Source organism: Mustela nigripes, chromosome 3, assembly GCF_022355385.1.
Source record: "Mustela nigripes isolate SB6536 chromosome 3, MUSNIG.SB6536, whole genome shotgun sequence".
In the NCBI taxonomy this organism is placed as follows: Eukaryota; Metazoa; Chordata; class Mammalia; order Carnivora; family Mustelidae; genus Mustela; species Mustela nigripes.
Genome location: NC_081559.1, coordinates 90,993,264 through 91,011,744, shown reverse-complemented (window position 1 = coordinate 91,011,744; position 18,481 = coordinate 90,993,264). Strand labels below are relative to the sequence as shown.

General features: G+C 37.6%; 1 protein-coding gene across 1 annotated transcript in view; it reads right to left on the bottom strand.

The window, feature by feature from the left end:
* Positions 1-1,366: 1,366 nt before the first annotated feature.
* The window catches only part of NXPH2 (neurexophilin 2), a 114,021-nt gene continuing 96,906 nt past the window's right edge, over positions 1,367-18,481 (bottom strand). Inside the window, exon 2 of the mRNA XM_059394362.1 lies at positions 1,367-3,872. Within this exon, the coding sequence (XP_059250345.1) occupies positions 3,129-3,872 (744 nt within the window). The 3' untranslated portion in view covers positions 1,367-3,128. The remainder of the gene's footprint in view (positions 3,873-18,481) is intronic.

The window sequence follows — 18,481 nt, the reverse complement described above, 5'->3', positions numbered from 1 at the left end:
CCAACCTGGCAGAACCACGTCTTGAGCGAAGACAGAATTAGCCAGATTGTGGAATGTTTAAAATGTAGCACTCATGCCTAAATTGTAGCATGTAGCATCCAAGTCATATAAAGTAAAGTAGAAAGGTGTTGCAGAATAAAGATGAAAGACTATAATGCAATATGCATCAGGTGCTCTTATGGGCGGTCATATCAGAGAACTATACCCTTTGTTGCTGTTATTGTAATCATGAGAATGCACTGAAATTCCAAGTACCCAGCAGTAGGAAGGAAATTGTTCCCTTTTTACTGATTGCGGCTTTGCTGGATGCTGTCCATAGGCTTTTTCTCTCATTGCCCTTCCACAGAGCTTACAGAGTCTGTGGCTGATGTGATTACATTGTTCTTAGTCTTGGAAATATGGTTTCTTTCCTGATTCAGTGTGATGAGTAAAAAGATTGGTCATGCTGAGGGGGAAAAGGTCTTCAAACTAATTTGCTTTCTAGTAAGCAGCAAGCCTGCAGAGCCCCTGGAAAGACGCCTAACATCTCCCTGAAGATTAAATTTCTGCTAAGTTTTTTTTTTTTTTTTAACTTAAAACATGTTTATTGAATTATAATTGACATATAACATTATAGTAGTTTCAGGTGTACAATGATTATGTTTTCGTTTTTAAAAGTGTCTATTCTTTAACTTTTGAAGAATTTGTAATTGTGTGTAAAGTTAGCTTACATGAATGTCCTTTCCCTCAACTGTAATATTCAAAGGCAAAAATGGTTTTGTAGAAATGTATGCATTTGCATGTTTAAATGGGATCTGATTTATATTGTGCCAAGTACCATTACTGGCAATTATGTAGTCTTTGAAATGAAATTATGACTTAAAAATGTATGTGGCATATGTTCTACTCCAATTAAAAAAAATATGCCTAGGGAAACTTTCTTTCCTTTTTTTTTTTTTTTTAATTCCACAAACCCTGCTAAAATCTAAGAACTGTGTAAACCGATCTCCATTTTTACCCTTTGCATAGATATGTTTATATTACTCAACATTTGAACATCAGAGAGTTCTTAACCATACTTCATGTTGTAATAATAATAATAATGATAATAATAATTAATATCAATCATAATAGAACCTCACACTCGTAGAGGTCTCATCAGGTTTCAGGCTACATGCCAAGTGCTTTATATGAATTATCCTTTTATTCTACATTAATGTCTTCATAGTCAAGGTGCTTTGTTTAATATATACATAAGGAAAATCATAAGGCTCACTTGGGGATCTGCGCGCATGCGCACATGCACACACACACACACACACAAAAAAAACCCTTGTGAGAACAAAACCAAGAATAGTCTTAAAAAAAAAACCCTGAAGTCATGTGACAGATTTAGCAAATTCTTTTTATTTACATAGAAATGTGTACACATACTTTCTCTGTACACAGAAAATTCTAAGTATATATACATATATGGTTCCCACATATTTTACAATAAATAGTATTTTAATCCTGTCTATAGATGAAAATAAAAGGATGCCTCAAAATATTTCACACCAACCACAAAATTACGAAAGCACCTGATGAACTCAGAGCAAAAATTTCAAGCCTGTACTACCACACACTAAGCCTAGTACATTTTTTTTTTTTTACAAAAGACAAAATCAAACACTGTACAGAGATCACCAGTAAACAGAAAGGAATGGAGATGCAAAATAGAGAACAGAGCTGTTGGCTCTTCAAACAATGTAGAAAGAGCATTTTTGTTGGTTAGACTTGTCTTCTTTAAGTTTAATGTTTTACTTCAACTGGTATTTTACAGATAAGGGGGCAAAAGTGAACACCTACTGTAAAAAGAGTAACCTTTCCATGAGTCTTAAGAGTTCTAGAAACCTTATTGCTGGCCAGCCAGACCCTCTTTCTGTGTTGATGCAAAGATCATTCACATCTATGTTGCAGGACACCTGTCCACACCCCTGCCCCGCTCCCCCCCAGAGAAGATGGCAATGACTCCAACGGTGAAGCCGCTTTAATTTGGAAGTGATTTCAAAAGCCTGGTGAGTCAGGTTGTTGACACTTAATAATAATCAGTCATGTTTCAATATACTCTTTATCTCCAGGTAGTGTTTGATCCCCACTCAAATAATTAATGAAATGCAAAGAGGACTTAATCTGGGAGGCTAGAAATAATGAATCCATAATCCTGGAATTTTGTCAATCCACTTCCAATTATTTTCTCTGTTCTTGCCTAGAGAACAAAATCGCTTTCTCTCAGTTTCGGAGTTGTTCTATGTGTGTATATAAACTCACACTATCAAATGAATAGCATGAAGTTATAGGTTATAGGGTAGAATGCAGATTTTATGGTAACTTTTGGCAATCTCATGGCATTGAATTTGGCAAAAGAATCTAAAAACATCATGAGCTTCATGACTGTGGGACTGACTTAAAATATACTCGGGTTCGCTTTCCCAATGCCCCATATTACTACTCAGATGAGAATCCTAAAGATGGTGGCCAACCCAGGACTAAGTGTTTAAGTCTCATCCCAGCCTAGCTCAGATAATCATGTGTTTAGTTCCACTGTGGCACTGTAACCTCACACATGGGTTTTGAAACAAATTTTACCCCTTCATCTCTCATATCAATAACAGCACTGATGTGGGGGAAGGACAGAGATAAAAAAAGAATTCAATGTCAGAAATGTGATTCATCTATCAAATGCTATCTTTTCAGTTACTTTACTGAATCTGCTAATTTTAAGGTAACCTTCCAAAACAAATTTCAAAGGCAGGCTCATTTCAAGAGCAATGTGTATCACATGCATAATTCGGTTCTTTTTTGTTACATGTTTCTACCATTGATGTTGATTTTAGAGAAACAACAATATTTCTAGGACTTAGCCATCCTACATGAAAGCGATGGCTTCATACACAGTTTGACTTTTCAGATTAAGGTACAAGCGAAACAAACACATGTCACATTTAAAGATGTTTCTTTTTCTTTTTTTTAATTTGAAAGCCTAATAGGGAACTAAGGTTCAATGCCAGAAACAAAAGGGATCCTTTACCACGAAGAGTTGGCCTTGGTTCTTGGTCATTCTAATGAAATATGTATTCACCCCTCATTGATATCACTGTTGGAAAGATTCAGCCAGAAGATAAATATGGAGTCTCACTATGGTAATTGTAGTCAGGACAGACTTTTTGCACAAGTTTATAATCAACACTGTAAAAGGCAATGTAAATGCAAATGACCTTGAAGGGTTTGGAACACAACCAAGACACATGGCTCTGAGTCTGCTCCTGGTAGCAGATCTTCGATGGGTCAAAGTTGCACAGGGCAGTCTTCTTCGCCCGGTCTGTTTTTTCATATTCAATGCGACAATTGAAAGATTTGGATTCCTTGGTCTCCAAGGTAGACTGCGGGGAAACTTCAAATTCCACCACTTTGGAGGGGGGTACCAAACTCACTGAAACATTGCCTAGGCCTGTGGAATTATGTCGGAAATAAACACTGAAGGTTCCATTTCCATGGTCAACAATTTTTCCTGTGATGAGGAGATTGAGTTTAACAGTTTTAATGTTGGAGTGGAAGTCGCCCCACCCAAACATCTTCTTAAATTTTCCCGTCTTTACTATTGGCCTCCGTTTAGTTCTTGCCAGTGGCTCCTGAACCTCCGTGACATTGGCCAGCCAATCCCAAAAGTTTTCCATGCTGTCCGCATATGCCAAGTGTCCAGGCTTTGGGACAGGAGACTGTTTAACAAACAGGCGCAGAGGATTGATGATCCTTGAGTGCACCACGTTTCCAACCAAGGTCCCGGGAGCATCTTTGTCTTCCCAGTCCAGCCCCTCTGTGGCATGCACTGCCTTCTCACTGTCACAGAATAGCTGTTTGAAAAGAAGAAAGAGAAATAAACTTGAGGTTAGGCTTTGAGCACACACACTAAAGCCAAAAGCAAAGGGGAAGTGCTTGCAGTATTATTTCAATTCTTGACAAATAGCATTTCACTCACAGAGCTGGGCTCAACAGCGTTAACAAGATGAGCATCTATTCAAGCAATGTAAAATTGTGAGCACAAAATTCAAATTAGGAAGAAAGTATTTCATTTTAATGGGTTAATGTGGTTTTCATCCCTGCTTCCTCATATTTATAATACTATCTTTTGAGATTGGAGGAAGTAATATATTTTGGCATCTCATTTCATAAAAACATTCCATTTGTGTGGTCTTCTCTTTCAGGTAGAAGATGACTCCCCAATGCTGGTTGAAGCCATCTGAATGCAAAATATAGTATTCTTTTAAGTCTTTTAAGTATACTTAAGTCTTTTTTTTAAGTATACTTAAGTATACTTAAGTCTTTTAAGTATACTTGGAAATATTAAGGATATTATTACATGCAAAGGCTTATGTCAAATAATTTCATAGCTTTTGATATAATTCCATCTCAACCTCTGTAATAAAAAAAAAAGGAGTATGAATAGTAAGAGAAAGTTCTACAAAAGTTTGAGTTGAAAAAAAATTTCAAATTTTGTGGTCCCAACAGAAACAGAAACAAATTAGAAATGTCTATTTTGAATTAATAACAGACCATAGATTATCCAATAAATTTTATTATAATTGAATTCTATACCCTGAAAGGATTGCTAAGAAAGAATGCAAATTAGTTTTATGGATTCCATAGAATGTGGTTCAGATCACACCCACTGAAACATAGTACTTTATCTGGATCTGATGTTTCTTCTTATTCTTTTTGTAGTGCAAGAGTCCCCATAATTTCTAAAAATCAATTAGTTAAGCCAATATTGATTTTGAGGGATGGAGTCATAATATATGAAACTGTTTCCTGGAGTGAATATTTATGGATGAGTTATAAAGTCCGGAAAATAGAGGTTTCTAGTGGAAACACAGATAGCCTCTTATCTCTAATGGCACAAACCACTCTGGTAATGATTCTCCAGAAAACTGTCAGCATGATGAAAAGGATGAGAGAGAAGTGAAGCTGTATTTATGAACTGTTTCCCCAACCCTTTCAAACTTGGCAAAGCACCTAGTAAAAGTAGTCTCAGATTATTACAGAAATTATTGCTTTCAATCCAATTTTTGAGGAAAAAAAAAAGGAGAAGAAGACACAGCTTGGATTATAAATATTGTACTCCACCATATGGTAGAACTTAATAATAACATGAGGTTATCTTCTATAGATTCATGAGAGCTTAGAAGTTTAAGTTCTAATAGAGTTTTGTGAAAAGTGTTTTCAGCTATGCCCCAACCCCCTAAGATCACGTTAGAGTCTGAAAGCAAGGACTTCAATGCATGGGTTTTTTCTTTTTGTGTACTTTGGGTGAGGAGGTGGGGTAGGGTGCGTAATATATTTGCCTCTGATTAATTTCCTGATGGCTTTTCTTCTTCATGTCTAGTATTTTTAAAAATCCTTTTCCCTTAAATTACTAAGGTTTGGCAGAAGGGCAAACTGAAACAATGCACAGTCTTACTATTTTGAGAACCTAAATTTGTGCAACCTTCTTAGAGGTTTATGTATCCTGAGTTGATACTTCTTTCCTCTGCTGATGTTGAAAGGTGAGTATATTCACCAGGAAAAGAAGAATCCTTACTCTGGATTTCTGGCTCAAAATATTCTGGGTATCTCTGACAGTGAGACTAGCTTTCTGATTTTGAATATATATATATTTTTTTACATTTTTATTTTTTATTTTTTTTCAAGATTTTATTTATTTTGACACAGAGATACAGTGAGAGAAGGAACACAAGCAGGGGGAGTGGGAGAGGGAAAAGCAGGCCTCCCACAGAGCAGGGAGTCTGATGAGGAACTTGATCCCTAGACCTTGGAATCATGACCTGAGCTGAAGGAAGACACTTGAAACTGAGCCACCCACGTCCCTTTTTTATTTATTTGAGAGAGAGAGAGAGAGCAGGAGTAGAGGAGGGGGAGGATAGAAGGAGAAGAAGAAGCAGACTCCCCGATGAGGTGGGGCTCAATCCCAGGACCCTGGGATTATGACCTAAACCGAAGACAGAGGCTTAACCAACTGAGCCACCCAGGTACCCCCTATTCTGAATACTCTTACTACAATGTGTAAATCTCATTCAAATCCTTTGGTACTTGCCCATGGGGTTCAGTGGAGGCTTCAGTTATGACTTAAGTTCCCTGAGAGCTGACTGAAGAAGCCTGGTCCAACTGACATGCCACCCTCTCCCCAGCAAGACGTCCAAGGACACATGGGCAGGTAAGAAACCCCTTCCTGATCAAGGTCCAGTTTCTCTTTTCTGTGGTTGTGATTCTTGTTGCCCAGAGTCTACTATCTGTTTTTCATCCATTTCCAGTATTTCATGAGATGTGCTTTGCTTAGTCCATGCTGATAGACCAAGACATACATTTCACTTACTGAGAATCTTGTCTGTAAGAGCTTTACTTCCTGATCTCTACTCCCAGACTTGGTATAATTTACAAACTTCTTTTTTCACTCCTGCCTTCCTTCCTCTCTTTGATAGAGTAAATCTTTTCCAACATTTTCCCCTTCTAAATTTTTTTTTTTTTAAACTCAGATCTTATCTTTATACACCATGCTGTCAATCAATGTTTTATTAGCAGGACTAAGGCTGATTTTCCATTCAAAAATATTTTTTTTGCTCATAAGTATGAGCACATTCTTTGCTCCCAGGGGCAACATGATCGTTTTTTAGCTCCCTCAAAATGTTGGTTTTACATTATACATTTTCCTGAATTTTCTACCTCGATCATTTTTTCTCACTTACTGCTTAACCTGATTTTTCTCCTTACTTTTCCATTATTGAAAACTTATAAACATGAATGATGAAAACCTCATTCAATGACAAGTAAGTTTGCAAGTTGACTGGTATTGGCCTTTTACTCATCATAGATGCCATTATGAGACAGATGTTAAGAAATCCTCTTACCTCTAGGACTTCTGCTGTGCTGGTTCTGAGATTATTCAATGGTAATAAGAAAAACAAGAATAATAATACTAAAAATTCATTTACTGAGTGTCAAAAAAATATGAAAACTTTCTTTTTAGTAATTTATGTTATACAAATTGACCCAAACATATGTGACTAACCCTAAGAAATTAAAGTGTAAAAACAAAAACAAAAACAAAAACTAAGTTTATCAAACAGATAACTTATATGCAATTATTTGGTTTTAGAAAGGCTCTTCAACCCTTCAGAAAATATTTTTCATATAAGAATTTAAAATGTAATTTGACTTTTAAAAAGTATATTCTAACACAATACTCTACAGATTCAAACCCATTCAAGGAGCTCATGATTTTAAGGTAGGCTTATATAAAAACATAATAAAATTTAACTAATAGCACAGGCCTGTAATTGGTCCCTGCTCTTGGGAAAATACTAACAGTATTTTAGATAAAAGACATTTTTATATAAAAAGTAGATATACATATATTTTAATTTTTTTGCTTTGCCCTAGACCATCACTTTACTTTGACAACAACGTTAAACAAGTTGAGAAAAGCTGTGTATAACTTCATCTCTTTATTACTTAATTTTTTTTAAAGATTTCATTTATTTATTTAAGAGAGAGAGACAAAGAGTATAAGTAGGGGAGGAGGCAGAAGAACAAGCAGGCTCACCATTGAGCAAGAAGCTCAATGCTGGGCTCCATCCCAGGACCCTGAGATCATGACCTGAACCAAAGTCAGACACTTAACCAAGTGAGCTGCCCAGGCAGCCGTTTTTTACTTCAAAATACATGACAGTTATCAAAAATACTGATTTCCAAATCTAAATCCAAATCTCAAAAAGTTATCAAATAATGAGAACAGTGTAATTAAATGGGTAAATATATTGCTAATTGTCCTACAAAGCTGACAACTGTACCTCCTCTCCCAACTTACTGTCCCTTTGGTATAACATGTTCAGCATTCCCCCAGGAATATTTTGTTAAGATGAATGCATCACTGCTGAGAGGGTACCCCCTTCTAAACCAGGTCTGCAAAGATAGGTTGTATGATCTAAGTCTCCAAGGCTCATGCTTAACATCAAAGATCTAAAGAAGGGTGACTAGGGGTTGGATGAACTATAACCCTGCCCCACACTCATTCATACACTCCCAGTATGGAAGCAGAACGGTGGAAAAGGCACAGGCATCCAGTGCCTGATGACCTCACACCCCTTACTTGAGTGTTTGATGTGAGCCCATTTCCTCACCTATCTCTCTCTTGCTGATTGATTGTAAGGACCAAATTTTAAAAATGGATGGAAATTACCGAGCCCAATTTCTGGCAAAAGGCATTCAATGACTGATGGCTCTTGCACGGTCCAATGGATAGTACCATGTTTCCTATTCAAGAACTGTCTTCAAAGGGTTGTATGAATTCTTGGGCCTTCAGGAAGCTGATTAATGGTTAATCAAGCAACTTGTTCGGTGCCATATAATAAATTAATGACTGAGTAGAAAACACCTTTCTCAACCCCAGAACATCAATCATTTCCTCATGTTTCCACTCTCACTGGCATCTGAGTCACAGCCAGATCATAGGCACAGGTGAGCCCTCTTTGCCAACAGAACCTGTTTGTGGATCTTTGATTCCAACATACCGATTGAGTCAGCGAAAGGACATGCTGGGAGAGTCTGGAGGTGGTTCTGAATCTGTTGGCTAACACTCTGTCCAAGTCAATGTTGTTAGATGTTATCTGCAAAACACATGGTTGTATCCCTTTGCTTACTTTTCTATTTGCTGTGGCTTTCTATGGCTATCACTGCTTCCTTTGGTCCCATCGTATTACAATAATAATGCAAAAACATTTAAGCGTAAGCAAACCCAAAATGGAGTTTCAAAAAGGGAGAAAAAAAGGAATTGCTGTGCTTTATCTGTTTGAACATTCCCTGATTTCCACACATTTATCAAAGTTTAAGTAATTTATGTCTTGGCAGGGTGTATCAATTTCACAAAGCACACACATTAGCGAGATACAATGATATCATATTAGCTGTTTCTGCATCTTACAGAGGAGCTCAGAAAGATTAATAAAAGCTCAAACCTTCATCAATTAAATGAAGCAGGTGGAAGGGAGGGAGTAGAGAAAGAAGACTGTATTTCATCTCAGTTCTTTGTTTTTAGGGGGGGAAGCTGGCAGGTTCAAATCATTCATCATAACAAGCAGGAGTTGAATTTCGCTGATAATTAAATGCATTTTTTCCCAAGAGACAAAGAAGCTGCAATGGATTTTATAGTAGCAGATGTGAGAACTGTCACGAATTATGGAAATAATTTATAAACTAAAAAAGCATTTTCCTCTGCAAATACTATATCAGAAGATCCTTTTAAAAACGATATCTGTCATATACTTTTCAATAAATGATTTATTTTATAGTAATTTTAGTTTTATAGAAAAATTTTGTCATACAGAGAGTTACCATATACCTGGCATCCCACTGCCTGTACTGCTAACATCTTACGTTATGTGCTTGTAACAACTAATGAACAACACTGACACATGATTATGAAATGAAGTCTATAGTTGACTCGGATTTCCTTTGTTTTTCCTTAGTGTCCTTCATCTACTCGAGGATCCCATCTAGAACCCCGCGTTATGGCCATCATGAATCCTTAGGTTTGTCTTGGCTGTGACAGCTTCTTAGTCTTTCCTTTTTTTTTAAAGATTTATTTATTTATTTATTTGAGAGCTAGCAGGGGGAAGGGAGGGACAAAGAACCTCAAGCAGACTCCAGACCGAGCATGTAGCCTGACACAGGGCCACATCCCATGACCCTGAGATCAGGACTTAAGCCGAAACCAAGAGTCGGACACAACTGACTGAGTCACCCAGGCACCCCAGTTTTTTCTTGTTTTTGATGAAATGGTATGTTTTGAAGAGTACCGGTTAGGCATTTTGTAGGATGTTCTTCAATTTGAGTTTGTCTGATTTTTGTTCCATGATTACACTGGGGTTATAGGTGGGGGAGGAAGTGCCATTTTCATCACTTTATCTCAGGGGCACATGTTAGCAACATACTTTATTACTGTCGAAGTTATTCTTTCTATTCTGGGAGAAAAGTTCCTTTTTTCAAAGTTTTCCTTTCAGAATTTTCATAAAACGTGTTCATTTTTGTTATCATAAGCTTAGTTTAATTCACATCTAATTCAGTGGCACTTGGTTTAGGATTATTGTTATTTTTTAAACCAGGTATTCTCAAGCCTTTCAGTTTATAACTATTGAATCACTGAATTATCTAAAATAACCTCAGAGTTGTTTAGGAAGTCATATGCTCCTTATAAAGTATTTCGGCAATACTGCATGCTATACATTTGCCTGTCCTCGTGATTAGTTATTTTGTTTTTATTTAATATTAATTTCTTAAAAACTTGGGTCCATTTCAGTAACTGAGAGCTCAGTCAGAAGAGCTTATTCTATCAATATCTTTCATAGAATTAGATGCTGACTATAACAGGGTCAACTGTCCCTTCTCTCAAGTTTGGAGCCGGCCCACCATACTTGTCTCTAGACACCCCGAGTGAGTCGTATCAACTCTGAGATGAGGCTCTCTTGGGTGCCTGTTTATCAAGGGGGCATGGAGCTAATGAAAGAAAGCCTCACAAAAGAGCATTCTATATTCATAGTACTCTGGGTGCTAAAGGATCATGAATGCTATGTGCTCTCACTTGGGATCTGGGGATAGTGAGACCTTTGGCATAATTATGAGATAACCCTTTTCTCTACGTCTATCATTGTGACAGCTTTGCTTTTTCTCTGTAGCTGACGCTATAGGGCTGAGGAGAGGAGATTTCTTTATACACAGTGCATAACAGAAAGGAAGTGAAGGGCATTTAAAGCTTTGAGCTTCTGGGGTTCAAATTCCATTCAATCTATACCATGCCACTATCTGTCCAGGTAGTTCTATCTTACAGCACTTTGAGCAGATGGTGTTTTCATCTGAAGAAATGCCAGCAGAAGAGATCTCTCCACCAGCCCTGCTGTCCCGGTCCAGTGTTTAACAGTTACAGCTGACACATTTATTTTGTTCCCACTAACTCTTCACTGACATGACACCAGGGGAGTAGGAAAGGCTTGAATTTCTTAAGTAACTGAAGCTTAGCACTTGAAGCTCGCTGCTTCTATATATAGTTCTCCTGACTTAGCAAGGCCAGACTGGATGACATTAACATACCTTTCTTAAGAAAGTAGGAAGCCTGAAACAGCTTGGAAATGTTTCCACAAAAATTATTTTACTTTTGGAGGAGTAAATTAATTGCCTCACTGGCTTTTGCTTATACCTGCAGCCAGATGAACGTGACTGGACTCCTTCCCACATTGCATTTACAAATGACTGGACTGGGAGACAAAATGGAAAGTCCCAAACAAGTCCGTCCATTGTCGAAAAGAATCTGTCGGCATATCCTCCAGCAGCTGAATTTGCCCAACAGAAAAACTGTCCCAAGAGTGATGAATGAGTGCTCGCTTCGGCAGCACATATACTAAAAAAGAGTGATGAATGAAAGAAGCAGACACAAGGAATTCGATCAGAATATGTTAAACACTACAGCAGGGAAGAATGAGGCATGGAAATAGCAGTGCTTTGATTTGCTGGAAGGAGTTGGGGTCAGAGCACTGGGTTGGTAATCTGGCATCATCACTTATGATCCCATCATCCTGGGCCAGTCATGACTGTTTTTTCAATGGTAAGAGTAGAGGCAGGGAGGGTTGGAGTTGAACTTGGGAGAGAAGGAGGTCCTGAGGGTAGCAAGTGAATCAGGGTGAGGCCGCTCTGTGGGCAGGACACTTATAATGACATGAGTTCTATAGTCCAGAGGATTGAGGAGACACAGAACCATGGCCAGAGATGTAAGCGTTCATGTTTAATCACTGACTGAACACCTATTTATGGAGTGCCTTCCAGATGTAGCATTTATGCTCTAGGTATTGAGAGAACGTTGCTCAAGGGGCAGATAGTTTCTGCCTTCATAGGATTTGTAGAAGAGCAGGAACAAGAAGAATAAATCATACATAAATCTCACTTATTAATGCTTGTCATAAGGGCCAGGAAATTTATCTGTATATCTATACCTGTATCTATATCTATACCTGTATCTATATCTACATATATCAGCACAGCAGGAAGTCAAGAGCCCTAGTCCTCAACAGGGAGAGAAACAGCACAGGGAGTAAATAGAACCATGTAATTAGTACCTTTATTCTGATGAGAGAAATGAAATCCAAGATTTACCAGTTGATGATTGATAATGAATAAATCAGTGACAAGGAAACATATTGATCTTGGTATTTATACTCCTTTTTTCCTACTCTAAATTATGTATTGATTTGTTTATAATTACTAATGAGAGTATGATAACATTATAAGACAATAGTTATATTTCTTCTAGTGAAAGGTTAATTTTTTTTCTTTTTCTTTTTCTTCTGCCCCCCCCCCCAACTTTATTGAGGTATAAATGACAAACAAAATTGTAATATGTTTAAAGCAATCCATGTGAGGATTTGATACATGTTGACAGTGTGAAAGGATCCTCAGCACCCAGTTAATTAACACATCCCTCACCCCAGAGTTACCTTTTTAGGGGGAAGGTGAGTGAACCCTTAAGAAAGGGTTCTTGGCAAATTTCAATTGTACAACACAGTACTATATATTACAGTCACCAAGCCGTACATTAGAACTAAAGAACTTACTTGTCTTATAACTAAAAGTACATGACCACCTCTGTTAACCATAAGTGGACTCCAACGTTCTCAGCACTGAATTCCTGATTAGGAAGTCTAGTACTCTTAGGTAACAACCCTAGCCAGCCTGGGCTTTCACCCTTAAACCTCCTACGAGATGCTGAAGGTTTATAATACCTTTGACCCTGGAACAACATGGGTTTGAACTCTGCAGGTCCATTTATATGCAGATATTTTTCAATAAATACCATAGGGTACAGTAAATTAACTTTCTCCTCCTTATGGTTTTCTTTTTTTTTTTCCTTATGATTTTCTTAATAACATTTTATTTCCTCTAGCTTCCTTATTTTAAGAAAGTAGTACACAAGAATATATAACAGTATATAACATACAAAAATAGGTGTTAATCAATTGTTTAGGTTATGGGTGGTAAGTCTTCCAGTCAATAGGTTACTAGTAGTTCAGTTTTAGGGGAGTTAAATGTTATATGTGGATTTTTGATTGTGTGGAGGTCAGCACCCCTAACTTACTGTGTTGTTCAAGGGTAACTGTATACATTCTTGGGTTCTGGGAGAGTCAGGCCTTTGCCATGATTATGTTATAGCTCTTTCCTATAATACTATATAACTAATACAATATATATTAATGCTGATTGATAATGAACTAAGTATGTTCTGGATAAGTATTCTGAAATAAGGTAGGTTTGTCTTTATGTTTCTAGGTATGTGAAAAGATGCTAGTAGACAATAAATTTGAATGATATCTATGATTTTCATAAGAAATACTGATTGTTCTAAATAAAAGGAAGAACAAAACAAATATTTTTTTTCACAATCATAGCACTGAAAGACATCTATACCTCAAGAGGATGTTTTCAGTTCTCTGTGTTTACAATGAATATATAGTATTTACAGCTCATACTGCTTTACCATGAAACACTTGCCATAATATATATAACACACAATGCACAGATTATATATATTACCTACCATTAACAAGGAAGGCCATACCCTTAACTGTTTCATACTGCACTAAAAATATGTAGTCCTCTGGGGGCACCTGGGTGGCTCAGTGGGTTAAGCCTCTGCCTTCGGCTCGGGTCATGATCTCAGGGTCCTGGAATTGAGTCCCACATCGGACTCTCTGCTCGGCAGGGAGCCTATTTCCCCCCCACCTCTCTCTCTGCCTTCCTCTCTGCCTACTTGTGATCTCTCTCTGTCAAACAAATAAATAAAATCTTAAAAAAAAAAAAATGTACTCCTCTGTCCATTAAAAGAAAAAAAATCCGAATTTCCAGGATGAGGCAGAGGGAACCAAATGCTCCAAACTTGTGGATTTGTACCAAGCTGGGAAAGTTGGCTTTTCCTTAATAACAGAAGTGGCATATGCTACAAGAGATAAATTGATACCAATCTGTACAAATATTTTTTAAAGGCAGCTGGCTTGCCCTCCCTTTGATATCCTGGAATCATTCATTAATGTTCTTTTCAAGTGACAATCACTGCTAAGTGCCAGTTTGGAAGGAGAACTGGTTTGTTTAATAGCTCTGTTTATAATGTTGTTCATGATGGAATCCATGTAGCTGGCCATTAATTATTTTACTGAGGGTATGAGTCTACGCCAAGAACCCCCAAAGTGACCCCTGCTATACAACCTACAAGTGGCCCACAGATGCCATTATAGAGCTGTATATTATAGAGCCAATAATGAAGGTGGTCTAAAGCCTTATCTTTGTTGCATATATATAGCTTATATAATTGCACTGCTTTAACAATTCTGTCCTGTATCTTGTGGTTAAAACTAAAATGACAACCAGCTCAGCAGAAAGAAAAAAAAAAAATCCCTGTCATGATCAAACTCAGCATCCCATTAAATTTTTTATTTGTAAAGGAATCTTGGAAAGCATTTTTTTCTGAGTAGAAATTTTACAGATTATCGTCACTGCCGACAAAATAGAAGCACGTACCTGATGGACAACACACAATGCTATATTGATGATTAGTAGTGTGGCTGGCCCTAAAGTCATATTTCTGGGGCTCTATTACTCACAGCAGATTAAAAGAAGAATGACATAAAGGGAATGAAGGATGGTAGAATCAAACCTGTATCAATATATTAATTGTGCCTATTAATTTTTTTGTGGCAATAAAGTGGCATTGTTTCAAAATTCATTTTGCATGTTGAAAAACAAATGTTTGCTTAGGAGAAGAAAGCTAAACAGTGGACATCCTTCCTTTCTGCTGAGTGTAGCAAATTCATTTTACCTTCCAGATATCTTTTAATAGCTACCCTTTACATTTTTCTAAATTGATACAGGAACTAACAGGAAACATAAATGTGAAGACAGAAATCTTAGCAATAAGAGCCAAAAAGCTAGATTGCAATGCTTGGCAGTAGTTTTATTGCTAAGGTTAAATATGGCAATTCCTATTTTATCCTGATGACAGTAATCTGGAAAATCAATGACATAACTTCTACAAAAAAAATGCACACACACACACACACACACAGATACACAGAAATATCATGTGTATAAACACATGCGTACATGCACGTACCATAATTTCTGAAAACATTTAGGGGAAATGGTGTGAAAGGAAACTTAGATTTCATTTTGTATTAGCAAGCTAAATAAAAGGGGCTCTTAAACAAGCATGAACAGGTTAGAAACAAATGTTGAGGATGTCCTGTGGGAGGGGGCTAAGTGTCACGACAAGACCATGCTTCCAGAGTGAAATGGGGTCAGACTGTAGTCTCCATTACTGCAAGTTTTGCAAAGTCAAACAAGGTATTTATTTATTTATTTATTTTTTATAATCTAAGAGAAGAAAAATAGTCCATTTGCAGTTTAAGGAATCAATGCATCAGCACGTGAAGCGGTATTGTTTTCATCCATGTGTCCTTATGAACTGCACCCAAGTTTTTTTTTTTTTTTTTAAAGATTTTATTTATTTATTTGAGAGAGAGACAGTGAGAGAGAGCATGAGCGAGGAGGTCAGAGAGAGAAGCAGACTCCTTGTGGAGCTGAGAGCCCAATGCGGGACTCGATCCCGGGACTCCGGGATCATGACCTGAGCCGAAGGCAGTCGTCCAACCAACTGAGCCACCCAGGCATCCCCCCACCCAAGTTTTTAATGAGAGAGAAAAGCTTCACATGATAGGAACACATAAATACTTCTCAAATATAATGCCTGGGAAACATGAATCTGTGTGTGTGTATGTGGGGGGGTGTTAAGAATTTATTTATTTATTTATTTGAGAGAGAGAGAGAATACAAGCAAGGGGAGCAGGAGGCAGAGGGAGAGGGAGAAACAGGTTCCTCGCTGAGCAGGGAGCCGGATTTGGGACTCAATCCCAGGACTCTGGGATCATGACCTGAACCTAAGGCAGCCAGTTAACCAACTGAGCCACCCAGATGCCCCATGAATCTGTGTCTTCACCTGTAAATGTTGGCATTTGAAAGGGAAATTTACCACAAAGGGAAAAACAGTCAAAGGAGGAGTGGAAATGCCAGATATCGCTATTTCTATCCCTTTAAGCAGAGTTTTGATGAGGGATGAGGAAGCACATTGTGGGGGGTGGGTACAGAGAGAGACAGGAGATGGGGGTTAGAAGTGCACATGTGCAGGGCTGTGTACTTCACCATCAAATCCTTTTGATATTTCAGTCTTGAGGTACAATTAGTCTGGCAATTAGCATGTACTGTCTGTGATGGTTAGTTTTAAAATTTCTTCTTATTCTTTTTTTTTTTTTTTTTAAGGAATCTTTACACCGGTGTGGGGCTCCGACTCACAGCCTCAAAATTAAGAGTCATATCCTCCACGGTCTGAGCCAGCCAGGCACCCAGTGATGGTTAGTTTTAAGTGTCAGCTCCGCGAGGTGACAGTGTTCAGTTATTCAAACACTAATCTAGGTGTTGCTGTGAAGGTATATTGTCAATGTGGTTGACATTCACAATTAGTTGACCTTCTCTTTTTCGTTCAAAATGTTCAGTGTTTACTGGTTTGTTCTTTCAACAAACACATGACATTTATTCATTTAAAATAAATCTTCAAATGGTTTTAGATATATAGTTTGGTATTTCACTTAAATGCAAACATTTGCAGTGTACTGGGGATTTTTACATGATCCTACATAAATGTGCTGCTTTATTATGACACAATATAAATGTTTTAGAAAATTAGTGATAGTTTCCATATGATAAAGTATCTATTTCACAAAGAACACAACTGCATTATTACTCATGTAAATGAAACTGATAACAGTGTTAAAATTATTTTTTGCAATAATCATTCCTAATATTTATACTGAGAATTACGGTCTTCATAAATAATCTCATTTGATTCTTATACCTACTTTGTGAGGTGTGGTGGGCAGAAGATAGCCTTGGAGAGCTTATGAGGGGTTGTCTAAGGTCCAAATGTTGAAAGGCAGCAATAAATACAGAAATCAGTTTTTTATCAAGTCATTGTTTTTTTCACACTAATACTCTAATGGGTCTGACACCAAAAAAACAACTTGATCAACATAATACAAATAATATGATATAATATAAACTATTTACCTTACAAATAAAAAATTTCTTTTCACTACAAAATGTTTATTCTAGAAAATAAAACTAAGAAAACTAAAAATTAAAGTCAGGTAAATGAATATTTTAGTATTTATATTTTCTTAATATGTAATACAAATGATACATCAATGTGGAGGTCGAGAAAAATTAAGGCCATCCCACCTCAGGTTTAGCCTTAGCATAAGTACAGCCATCTTAGCTCCAGAAGCCATCTCAGACTCCTGTGCCCAAGGGCTGAACTTTTCCCTACTTTACTTTAGTTCTAAGGACACCCACCCTGCTTTAGTTCCAGAGCCCCCCCCACCCTGCTTCAGTAACAGGAAGCCCCACCCTGCTTTAGTAACAGGAAGCCCCACCCTGCTTTGGTTCCAGAGACCCCCACCCTGCTTTGGTTCCAGAGACCCCCACCCTGCTTTAGTAACAGGAATCCCCACCCTGCCTTAGTAACAGGAACGCATAAATACCCCTGGCCTTAACTAAGCTCGGGGTCCAAGTTCCTACTCCTCTGTGCCCCGGGTATACTTGGGCCCAAGCTTAAGCTTGTCAAATAAACCCTCATGTGACTGCATCAGTGTTGGCTCCTTGATGGCCTCTTGGATGCGAAAACGGGTACAACAACCTTTTGTATAGTATCTTTAATTACTTTTAAGAAAATACATTGTATTCAGTTGCATACAGCTTAAATGCTTTAGAAGAAAAAAATCTCACTATTGCTAAGAGTAAAAATCTGGGCCCATTTTCTCTAGACCTCCTCCTTAAACCTTCCACACTTTGTTGTTCCATCATTTGTCATCCAAGTCCAAGTCAATTATTTGGATCATTTTGGGCAGAACCAAACTTGTTCTCTGGGATGGCTACATCCTTGAAGCCCAAAGAGGTCTTGTGGCTCTAGTCTTTGTATCCATGGCTTTGCCTTCCCTCTTCATCTTGACCCTTCCCTCTAAAGTGCCTTAGTCCAAGCTGGTGACATTTCTGGTACTATGAATTTCTTAAAAACACATCAGTTTCCTGTGTCATTCACTGGGGTCCAAACCATTAACAAGAACGTCCTCCACACATCTTTTCTGGATAACTGTATCTATTCCTGGTTTCTGCTGATGTAGTTGATTGGATCCATGAGTCATAGACTTAAAGTCTTTAGCAAAAGCACCCACACCTTTGGTGTTCTCCCCAGAGCCCATCATTTGACTCTAAGTAAAGGAGATTATTCTTCTTGTTGTGGGTGGGCACTATCCAATCAGTCGAAATG